The sequence below is a fragment of the Melanostigma gelatinosum genome (assembly GCF_949748355.1).
Source record: "Melanostigma gelatinosum genome assembly, chromosome: 18".
NCBI classification, from domain to species: domain Eukaryota; kingdom Metazoa; phylum Chordata; class Actinopteri; order Perciformes; family Zoarcidae; genus Melanostigma; species Melanostigma gelatinosum.
Genome location: NC_136651.1, coordinates 1,720,810 through 1,732,991, shown reverse-complemented (window position 1 = coordinate 1,732,991; position 12,182 = coordinate 1,720,810). Strand labels below are relative to the sequence as shown.

The window sequence follows — 12,182 nt, the reverse complement described above, 5'->3', positions numbered from 1 at the left end:
AGTCCCGGTTGATTTACAATTTCGTGATATATTTCAGAAATGTGTGTTTTCAACAGAGAGCACTTTTCAGGAATCTTCCCACAGACAACCAGTTTAATATACAATATATGAATATTGCCATACTGTAATTAGTAGACCAGATGGTCAATCACTGGTGTTACCTGCTTCAGAGATATTGATTCTTAATTAAAATCTTACAGAACGCAACTTTAAGAAAAGGTCAAAAATAGATTTTTCCAGGATAATTAAAGTGTTTGTTGTTGTAGTACTCATTTCAGCCACAGGAGTGCGCTGTGAGTCGTATTTAGAACGGGATCGGTAGTGGTGCGCTCCAGCCCCCTGTGGCCAGAATGAGTATTACAACAACAAACACTTTAAAAATGTTTTTAACCTGCCAAAAGTTATTTAGCCTGTTTCAACAGATGACCTACAACCTGTGGGCTTCCGTACCGAGCGTTCTAATCAGGATGAGATGCCGCTCTGTAGAATGTTATATTCTGGGATATCCTCTTAAAACAGCTCAAACCCAGTCGTGTGTTTCACAGACAAACGTTGGACCTAATTGTAAATATGAAGTCGAGGCAGCACAACCGTTTTTAACAATCAGCAGCAGTAGATCCAAAAAGATTTTCCCCGTGTTCGTTTTATTTTTTCCCGTTTTGTCTCATGAACCAAAAACTGCTTCATCAGCTTCAGCATCTAGTCACAAACATGTTCTATTATTATTCATAACCAATGAGAGATAAAGACTGACGTCGTTTACAGAGATCACACAGGAGCGCTGATGGACGGCAGTTTATTTTATTTTCCTATTTTATGAATAATTAGGCAGAGCAGCGTGAACATGCGAGTAGACGGTGAATCATCTTCCTTCCTGTTGGTCTTCTATCACATCTGTAATAAATGCCTTTTTTCTTTGGACACTCGAGCCGTCTGTCTGCAGAGAAGATGTTGTGAACTCGCCACATGTTCAGGGGTCAGGATGATGGCTGTCATCTCTCACCACCCTCTTTTGTTAGAAAATGGAAAACAGAAACACTGGAATGGCAAAGCGTTTTTTAAATAAATAAATAAAAAAGTAAATGTGAGAATTTGGTTGTGAAATGTTTTCACCTCTTTATTTATTTTTATTTATTTATTTAAATGTTTTAGAGCTGCAATGCACAGACAGAAAATGAACCAGAAGCTGTGTTTAGATCATTTATTAATTGTTTTTGTCATTTTTCAGTTACTTGTAGCTGCTGAAATGTTAAGATCTGTTCAGCTGTTAGAGGCACAACAACTATTTAAAGAAGTCACCGTTGCAATATTCTTGGGCAATTTTAAATATGAAACAGTTGATTAAGACAATTAACAGTAAATTAATGCTCAGAGCTTAGTAATGTGAGGAATACAACACAGTTTGACTGACAGCAGATTAATATAAAGGCAAAGAAAAGCTGCAATAATTATTAATTAATAATAATTATACAATGAGAATTTTGTTAGAATTTCAAAAATAAACAAAATCGATCTATCCATCCATCCATCATAAATCTATTATCTATATATTTTGGGTGCAGTACACAGTTACATCCTGTAGGTGGCAGTGACGCACCTTGGGTTAACATATTGCTGATTCACTCAGTAACGTTACACGAAGAAGAGCGGCATGCTAGAAGCAGCTGTGAATACACAGACATGAAGCTAGCTAAGTGTTGGCCAGCTGCAGTGTATTAGCTATTAAAACAACATAATTAATGTTTGTGTTGATAGTCGGTAAACAAAACCAGTATGACTAACATGCTGGTGTCACTGGAATAGCAAACGTTTCGCTTTTACTGCCTTTTTTAGCCGTTAGCTAATTAGCTCGCTTTAGCCAGCTAGCTGTCACCGGGTTGTTTTGTTCTGTGTAAAAGTGGCCGTTTCCTTTTTTAACACATGAGTGTGTCTATGGTTGTTATCCGTCTGGAACTAGCCGACCAGTCTCCTTCTCCACAAGGTTTCCAGTACTCTGCTGGTGAGTTTACGTTTCTCAGAGTCACTGTTGTATTGCTGAGTTAGCCGTGAAGCTAACAAGCAGGACAAGGAAAGAGATCCTATCGATCTAACTGTTAGCTAGTTGATAGATTATGTACTTTTTACTGTACTACACCTCAGTGGTACATATTGTACATGAATATTGTAAACTGAAGGATGAAGTGTTCCTTTATGTGTAACAGGCTGTTTGTTATTTTTAGAGATACGTGGTTCTCACAGGACAGAGACAAATATATGATCTTATAGAATATGATGCATTGATGCAGATTAAACTAGACAACAGGATATAAGGGAGTTAACATGCAACATACACATTAATGCAGCAGCAATATTAATCCAGAAACACCGACAGGGAACGTTGTACTGGACTATGAATACTTTTACTTGAAGTACATTCTGGTGATGGATAGTCGGGGGTCCAGTTTGTCCATTCGAGCTCACAGAAACTCGTTTCCTCTCCAGTTGAAGGCATGTCGGAGAAGGAGCTGCAGGAGAAAGCTCTCGGTGTCGCCAAACACACTCTGAGTGGAAAGACGGATCTGGAACGAGCCGCTGTGCTGCACCAACACATTGGCAGCAGAGCCATGGGGGACATGGTCATAGAAACCTTCGAGCCCAGCCCAGGTACGCACGTGCAGACTGCGTTGAAGCTGCGTTATACATGATCAGATTTGTCTGCTTTAAACTGGCTCTTAAAGGATGAGGCTGGAAGTATTTCTGCTGCTGCCTCTCCTTAAATCAGATAATAATTCATTTCTTTGCACTGCAACTTTGATTATTTTCTTTCATTCTATTTCAGCTTCTTTTCATTTTCTATTCTCTTGGCTCTTAAATTTTGAATACGCCTTCAATAGGAACCAATGTGCTTGTATCTGAGAACCTCAGACAGGAAGTCAGACAGACGGTCTAACAATGTTTGTTTACATATATCTAAATGTTTGCAAATTAGATAAAGGAGGAGGTGAAGGTGAAGCTGGTTCATCAGAGCAGGACGGAGAACCTCCGGCTGAAGCAGACGTTCTGGAGGGAACCGAAGCGCCACCGGACGACAGCGAGGCGACCGGCGCGGCACCCGAGTCGCCCTCCAAGCAGCTGCCGGACCAGATCTCCTTCTTCAGCGGGAACCCGTCCGTGGAGATCGTCCACGGCATCATGCACCTCTACAAGACCAAGTGAGTCACACACTCCTCTCTACAAGACGTCACCGTCTGCTTCATTCTGGGTGTTTTTTGTTTGTGTTGCAGCAAAATGACGTCGCTGACGGAGGACGTGAGGCGCAGCGCGATGGTGTGCATCCTGACCGTCCCCGCCACCATGACCAGCCACGACCTCATGAAGCTGCTGGCGCCTTTTAACGACGTCATGGAGCACATGAAGATCATCCGGGACTCTACCCCGAACCAGTACATGGTTCTGATCAAGTTCTGTACGCAGGTGAGGGACCAGCACGGTCAGGGTTACTGCTTCTTATGATGAAGCTTTATGGAAGGAAGTTTACAGCATCAGTTAAAATCTTTCCTTTTAGCTGAAGAGACGTTTTTTTAGGAGGTTCCTGTCTGTTTTAACACCATCTGTCTGCTCATATCTTCACCTTAAGATCAGTTCAGCTTTGACGTTTCAGTGAAATCTGTTGTGTTCTGAAAGGACGTTGAGGGAAACTGGACTGCCTAGTTCTGTGTTTGATAACATTAAGTGACATTCATGGTTTATTTTCTCACTCTTTGTGATGTATGTAGAGGTTTATATCTCTATGTCTGACAGCTTCTTTATTTCTTCTTCCTATTTTGTTTCTTCAGGCCGACGCAGACAGTTTCTACACGGCGTGTAACGGCCGCCAGTTCAACTCCATCGAGGACGCCGTGTGTCAAATGGTTTATGTGGAGCGGGCAGAGGTCATAAAGTCTGAAGAGGTAAAGATAGATTCTCACATTTATTCCTAAAGTTTAACGATGTACTAGAGCTGGTACAGTCGGTCATTAAACAAAATAAGTGGTCCATTTAGAGTCAAACAGACCATAAAGCAGGGGATGCTTTAGGGCGGGGCTACACGGTGATTGACAGGTCTCTAGCAGAGACTTATACGGCGTCTCTACGTCACTCCTCCTCGGTCTAGATATGGTCACTTCCTGTTTACTGGTTGAAAAAAAAAAAACAAGATGGAGACGACCAAAACGCTGAACTGGAGGCTTCAAAACATCACTCCATAAACCAGCGGATTAAAGAGGATTTATAGCATGGAATTAGTAAAAATCCATTTAATCCTAAATAGCACATCGTTTCCTTTCTCTTATCTCCTCCCCCCCCCCCCCCCCCTCAGGGAGCCAGTCTGCCGGTGATGGAGCTGACCGAGCTGCCGAAGTGCACCGTGTGTCTGGAGAGAATGGACGAGTCGGTCAACGGCGTCCTCACCACTCTCTGCAACCACAGCTTCCACAGCCAGTGTCTCCAGCGCTGGGACGACGCCACGTGAGTTGTGTAGACACACACACACACACACACACACACACACACACACAACCGCAGAGATCAGCTGACTTTTCTACCAGAGATGACTCTAAAAAGTGTCTTTGTTTGCATTTAACAGATTATTCATACAAAATGTAAATCAACTCAGAAGTGATGCTGTATGATTGTAGATTAAACTACTCGGCAGCATATAAAGTCATTCAAAAACATTCGTGATTCATACATTATTCTATCAATGATTATCATCCAGTAATATAAGATGTATGAACCGTTCTGCAGCATGAGCACCTTTACTCTCACCTGGTCGGTTCGCCAGGCTTCATGTCATGTGACATCGTTGTTTTTGTATTCTTCTGTTTCAAAAAGCCACACACACACACACGTGTGCGTGTTCCAATAGATGAATATGTTGTGTGTGTTTCAGGTGTCCTGTGTGTCGATACTGTCAAACACCAGAACCAGTGGAAGAGAACAAGTGCTTTGAGTGTGGCGTGCAGGAGGTAACGTGATCTTTTAAATCACTCTAACTTCAGATCATGTTCTGTTATTTTAAATCATGTTCTCACCCCCTCGCTGCTCTTCTCTCTCCGCCCGTAGAACCTGTGGATTTGTTTGATCTGCGGTCACATCGGTTGCGGTCGCTACGTCAGCCGGCATGCCTACAAACACTTTGAGGAAACGCAGCACACGTACGCCATGCAGCTCACCAACCACCGCGTGTGGGACTACGCCGGAGGTACCGACTCTCTGCTCGTGTGTGTGTGTGTGTGTGTGTCTTCACTCATCCATTGGATCAAGGATTCATGGCTTTCAAAGCTGCAGTTCTGTCCACTCGGGGGCAGCAGATAACTTGAGAGACGTCACTTTATAAAGGTGTTCTGGGTAATATTTAGTCTTCTTTACCTGGTGTCTTTGTAGATAACAGCTTCAGTGTCTGACATCAAGGTAAAGAGGTGAAAACCTTCTGAATACAACGTTCACTTAAAGTGATCGAGATTCTTTTCGGAGTCTTAAATACGTCCACAGCAGAACATCTACTGTCGTAGAACACTGACTGTGGAGAAGAACCTCCATCACTACTGTCCCTTTAAATAAACGGTGGTTTAAGTGTTTGTTCGTGACTCCCGGTGCTTCCAGATAACTACGTCCATCGTCTGGTGGCCAGTAAGACTGATGGGAAGATGGTGCAGTACGAGTGTGAGGGAGACACCTGCCACGCCGAGAAAATAGACGCGCTTCAGCTCGAGGTAAGTGTTTCCTTTTGTGACGCTTTGTTTTTGCTGAATCGGCACACAGCTGACTTGACTCCTCATCCATGTCTGCAGTACTCGTACCTGCTGACGAGTCAGCTGGACTCTCAGAGGATCTACTGGGAGAACAAGATCGTGCACCTGGAGAAGGAGACGGCCGAGGAGGTACCGAGTGCACACGGCGCGTCCTGTGAAGTCTCTGAGTTTGGTTTCTGTTCATCTGATCGCTCTCACGTCTCTTCAAGATCAACAACATGAAAGTTAAATTCAAGGAGACTCTGGAGCGCTGCGACAACCTGGAGAGACGGTTTGGAGAAATGGGCAAAGAGAAGCAGGGCATCGAGAAAAAGTAGGTGAAGAGCGACTCAAGTGGCGTCTGTCCTGTTTGTTTCTGGAGGTTTTCCCGTTATTTTAATATGAATACTTCCCATGAATATGACACTTTGATCCGAGGTAGGAAAACACTCGGCTGAACTGTAAAACATTGAAACATTTGAAACGACTACGTGAGAGAAGCTGCTCCATCCAGTCAGACTTTAACATTTGAATGAAAGCGGTGAAGCTCTTTGGAGACGCAGTCTTGAATGATGTCGCGTGTTTAAGATGAACAGAAGCAGCTCAAAGTGTTTCACAGAAACAAGTTACACGTTTAACTGTAGAGTGAAGTCAAATGATACCCAACATGTTTCTGTGCACTCGATATTCTTACTCACAGGTGCAAACACGAACCTTTTACTCTGGAATCGTAACTGGTTTTGGTGAAAGATTCTCTGGAATGAATGTGATCTCAACGGCCAGAATTCAACCCTGTGACACTCTCGCTTTCTTTAATCGTCTCAATGAATCATGGGTACAAGTGGGATTAAAGGTTTTAGGTATAAATAAATATTAGATGTAGATTTGATCGTATCGGTGTTTCTGTGCAACAATGGAGCTTCGTCTTCACCAGCAGAAAGTAAAACATGTCACAACAGGAACGAACGGGTTTAGTTAGCGACATTAATCAAGTGTTTCATTTGGTATTTTCTGCACGCTGACTCATCATTAAAATGATCTGTTTTTTCTTGTTATGGCACCTCACAACGCCTGCTGGTAAAATGTTTTATTCAGGGAAACTACAGGAAGAGCTCCAAAAATACAGGTCTGCCTAACGACTTTGTGCCAACATACAGCTGATTGTGCTGATGGTGTGTTTTTGTGCTGATGGTGTGTTTTTGTGCTGATGGTGTGTTTTTTGTGCTGATGGTGTGTTTTTTGTGCTGATTGTGGGTTTCTTTTGTGCTCAGGTGCACTCAGCTGCACACTCGAGTGGTGAAGCTGAGCCAGGAGCTGAAGGAGGAGCAGGAGATGAACCGCTGTCTGAGAGCCAATCAGATGCAGCTGCAGTCCCAGCTGGTAGAGGAGGAACGCAAAGGAAAGGAGAGCGGTGAGTGGAGGAGGGAGGAGGAGGGAGGATGCTGGTATAAACTCATGAATGATGGTGGGAGATTGTCAAACGACGGTGACATCAGTGTAGAACTTTCTTATTTTCTTTTACAGAAATGAATCTCACATTTATTATCACGTAATAACATCAGGCCGAGGTAAAGGAAGCTCATTTAATCCGGTTAGTTTGATCCGATGCAGATCCATTAAAACGAGACGTGTCTCCACATTAGCTCGCCTGTTGCTGCCCGTTTATTTCACCATAGCCAGCGTTCATGTGGCCGCTCGGCCGGTAGACATTCAGAATACTTCGCTCCGGAAACATTCTGACATTCAGCCTCAGCCTGAGGGCGACCACACTGTCAGCAGAGAGGCTGAACGTTGAGACGGACCTGTATTATTCCTTCAGCCTTCTGCCCCGAGGACGAGCACGGCCCAAACAAAAGATCACATCAGCTCTGTGTGTGTGTGTGTGTGTGTGTGTGTGTGTGTGTGTGTGTGTGTGTGTGTGTGTGTGTGTGTGTGTGTGTGTGTGTGTGTGTGTGTGTGTGTGTGTGTGTGTGTGTGTGTGTGTGTGTGTGTGTGTGTGTGTGTGTGTGTGTGTGTGTGTGTGTTGTGCTTTTCGGTTCCCTCTGTTCTGATTCTGTAGTCGCAGTAAAGGCTTGTTGTGGTTCCACTGGTTCTCTCTCTGGGTTGAGTTGTGTAAATAAATCCAGTGTGTTTGTTCTGTAACCATCACGTTAAGATGAAGCAAAGATGAGCTTCTGATTGAGTTCAGCAGGTCTGTCACCTCAGTTAGACTGTTGGAGAGTTTAAAAAGGTCAACGTTTGTGTTTTATTTCTTCATGAACATACCAGGGACGGGTTCCATGTCAATGTGCCAGTTAGCGTCAGAGCGTCTGTGGTCAGGTGGACTTCAAAGAAAGCTTTTTACGTTACGCTTTAAGAAGTGACAGCAGTGGAGTTAATTAGTGACGATTATCTTGACGAACTGAACATGTAAATATAAACCATTGTTTGGCACAGAGATTCTTTTCTGTAATGATCTAATGAAAGAAAAGACAGACTTCAGCTCCTTGTGTTTCTGGTCTTCTCTCTGCTGTTTGTTCACTGACGAACGCGACACAAACGCCAACATGAGTTATTTGTGAGCTCTCTGAGTTTCACCATCTGAGGTTGAGCTGGTTACATCCTGTGCTGCTGCGCTAACCAGCTAAACCTCAACAACGGTTCAACAACGGGCCACTTATAGCTCACTGGACATCAGCAGGAGAGTGTTCACAAGGTTCAGACTTGTTGAATTATTCCATATTTAAGATAAGATGCAACTCTATTAATCCCGCAGTAAGTTCTTGTACCAGAGTTTGAGCAAAAGAGTGTGTGTGTGTGTGTGTGTGTGTACATACAATTATTAAGTGTAAAATAAGTAATTCAGACACAAAATCGAATAGAAAAGCAACAAGAGTAAATTAATGAAATAACTGCAGTTTCTAATAATAGAGAATAGAGAAGTAATAAGAGTGATATTTAAAAGTAATAAAAAGTCATACTGCACATAGTATAGTGACAATAATGTTTGTTATAATAATACTTGTGTGTTAAGAGGTGACGTGTGATTTATAGCAGCTTCAGCTCGTCTAAAATAAATATTTATAGTGTTTCTTTTGTTTTCTAAGATCTCTATGAATTTGTCTTCTTGTTTAGATTTTTTCCATCTTTGAGCAACTTTTCTGTGTCGCAAAACATCAACGGAACTAAAGAATTCTGAATATTCAGGACGTTGTATCCACTTAAAGGGACAGTACACCCTAAAATCAACATCCATATTCATCCTCTTACCTGTGGTGATGTTTATTCGTTTTTGATGACCGAGTTAAAATCTGTATAGATGTCTGTCTTCTCTCCAATATAACGGAACGAGATACAACTACAAAACTCAATAAATCCTTTCCAGTCATCTTTACTGACTGGAGCCTCAACGCATCATGATGCAAGTCAGTGGCTCCAGTGCTGCTAATGCTAACTAGCTCTCCTCCGGTCAATTCAAACACGCAACGTAACATTATCAGTGATCAACAAATAGAAAACATTTCAGCCGATGTCCTGATCGCATTTAAGAGGAAGAATGTATTGTTTTGTTGTTATGGTGAACTGTCCCTTTAAGAGGGGATGCTACGTCAAAGTTATGTTCGATGTCCCTAAATGGCCGAACGGTAATTGTAGGTTTAATAAGTCTTCCTCTAAAGAAGAAGACTTGCTCTGGGAGTTTAGTACAACTTCGTTAAAGTTCACGGTCCGGTGTCTTTAAGGTGCGTTTCCCATGTTCCCCTGCAGGGGAGCATAAGGACGGGGCGATATCGGAGCTGCAGGAGCAGCTGAGGGACGTCATGTTCTACCTGGAGGCTCAGCAGCAGATCGAACACCTTCCTCCGGAGGCTCGCAGCGAGATCCAGGAGGGACAGATCAACATCGGGGCCAGCCCGTCGGACGCCGCCGGAGGAGCAGGAGGCCCCTCCTCCGGCAGAGGGAGGCGGGGCCGAGGCAGGAAGAGGAAGTAAAACACTGACTTAAAATAACCTGCGAGAAACTATCGGACACGTGTCTCAAATGCCTCAACTTCTCGAAGAAGAGACTAAATATTTAGCTGCACAGTTTCCCAACTTAACTTGATGTCGCTGAAGGAAAGTGGATCATGCTGGAGCATCTTCACAGACAAACACAAAGAATAGAAATCGCTAAAACAGGCAGAATTATGTTCATTTCCCAGTTTAACGGCCGGTTCAAAATGTAAAGATTTGTTTCTTTTACATGTGAGGAACAGACTGTTTGCTTAAATCCTTTCAGGACTTTAGTGTTGATTCTTCAGTACAACGCGGGAATGTTTTACCTTGTTTCCAACATTACTCCTCGATAGTTCCCACTGAGCAGTACTCGGGTTTCAGGAAGATAACCAGCCGATCGTTGATGGAGCTCATGGGTTCTGACCTGAAGCTGTGAGAGATGTGAGCGTGTCCATCTGTCCCGTATACAAAGAGCTCCGATCACACAACGTACTGTGGACACATTGACCTATGACACCTTAAAGGTACGGCGACATGTTGGCGTGTAGAGGAAGCAACAGGCGGTTTGTTACTTAGTGAAACGTTTTAACCTGCAGAATGTTCACGTGAGCGCTTTAGATCGACCCGAAAGGCCTTAACTCAGACAGACGTCTTTGTGTTTTTGTTTAACAATTGGCTCATAAAGTCATTTAGACTCGACCGGTAGACAAACAAGACGCTTTCTGAGAAATGGATGCTTTCGGAAGCAGAAGGTACGGAAGCCCTGAGGGGAAAATGAGAAGAAAATGATCTGATTTTAATAGTTTTCTCGTCTGTTTATGACTTAAAAAACTGGTTAAAAAATGTTCCTGGAATTATTTTCTAAGTTCTTTAATGTTTTCTCTTTCTGTAAAACGGGTGAGAAAGGTGTTTGTTGTTGTAATTCTCATTTTAGCCACAAGTTCACCGCTTCCCGTGTTTATGTTTTTTCCCAGTTGAATTTTTATTTCTCCATGAGCTCTAAACACAAAGTACAACTCATGTTTGTCAGCACGTTTTGTAACATGAATGTCACGTCTTTGCACTTTGGTCTCTCGGGGTGAAATAACAAACGGGAACTGTTTCAAATCATTTCATCGTGAATGATGTTAAATCACCCTGGAGAACCTTTCCCTTTCTCACACGGGGGAAAAGTATATATTTAATTATCTTATTAAATCACCCTGGATAAACTTTCACTTGTTTTCAAAAACAATTATCTTAAACATAACTTCTTTTTTTTCCCCCCGTTTCACAAACACAAAGACAAAAAAGAATGAAGAACTTAGAAAGATTATCTTGGAAATGTTTTCCACCTGTTCTGCAGTCGTAAACAAAGGAGAGAACTGTTTGAATCCCTCAAACGGTGTAAAGTGATCCACACGCTGGTCAGACTAAAGTTAAGAGACACAAACACCTTTTTAATGTCGCTAATAAAAAAAAATCTCATTAAAAAAAGTGCAGTTTTTTTCGTTGTTGGTCGTCTGATTGGCTGCTACTGCAGAAGCAAACTGCCACGTCTGTCACGTATGACTAATCCCTCCTCTCCCTCCTCTTCCTCCTCCCAACGTTAACAGTTTACTTACGGCAGCTTGTTGAGCGTAAACTGTGTACGGCGGCTCAGAGGATGATGAATGCTTCCTGTTCCTCTGGAGTCTGATGGCTTCCTCTTCACACTCGTCTTCATCTCCTCTAGTGGTCAGACGGTTTCTATGAACGTGACTCTCTTGACCTGTTTGGGTCGATGTGTTGCACAGCGTGACTTTTATTTTCACACATTTAGTTGTAGGGAAATGATGCAAATGTTTGCCACACCTCTTTGCATTTCCATTTATATCCCGAGTAGAGTTTTAAAGTCCACGCCCACAAACCGCTGCAGCTAGCTCTCACTGTTCATTTTCAATTCATTGTCTTTTTAAACAACGTCACAAAATGAACCAGTCTGACACTATTTAAATGGACTTCCTGTCCAAAAACCCAAATATATTCGCTTTCCTGTCCTATTGGCAGAAGCAGCGGATGTTTGACTTGTTTGTAAGATAAAGATCATCAAAGTAGTTGCAGCTCTAAATGCGTCCCCTAAAACCTCTGATCATTTAGCAAAACAAACCTCGTCCACTCAATCCTGTCACATTTGACTCTTGATGTCATCAAACCTAAAGGGCCAGTGTGTAATATTTCGGGGTATTTATTGGCAGAAATGGAGTACAGTATATTCATAACTATGTTACTAACACCTGAACGTCGTCTGACAGAGAACATGTCATGGAGGCCAAAAACTGATCTGAGCATGAAGAAACATGTCTGCAGAATGAAAAGTAAAAACATGCAGCAGAGTCTTCATCATCACTGGTTTATGAACATGTACGAAGCGTCAACCTGCAAACCGTGACTGTGCGTACCGCTGGAGTCATAGAAGTTCACGTTTCCTGCATCAATAAGA

The 12,182-nt window shown here is 42.8% G+C and overlaps 1 protein-coding gene across 1 annotated transcript; it reads left to right on the top strand.

Annotated features, from left to right (window-relative positions):
- Window positions 1-1,659: 1,659 nt before the first annotated feature.
- brap (BRCA1 associated protein) lies at window positions 1,660-11,601 on the top strand. Its single transcript, XM_079289551.1, has 13 exons — window positions 1,660-1,999; window positions 2,482-2,643; window positions 2,969-3,191; window positions 3,264-3,453; window positions 3,816-3,929; window positions 4,337-4,485; window positions 4,910-4,985; window positions 5,083-5,221; window positions 5,623-5,732; window positions 5,811-5,900; window positions 5,981-6,084; window positions 7,022-7,161; window positions 9,495-11,601. The coding sequence occupies exons 1-13, from the start codon at window positions 1,921-1,923 to the stop codon at window positions 9,716-9,718; spliced, it is 1,800 nt and encodes a 599-aa protein (XP_079145677.1). The 5' UTR covers window positions 1,660-1,920; the 3' UTR covers window positions 9,719-11,601.
- Window positions 11,602-12,182: the final 581 nt, after the last annotated feature.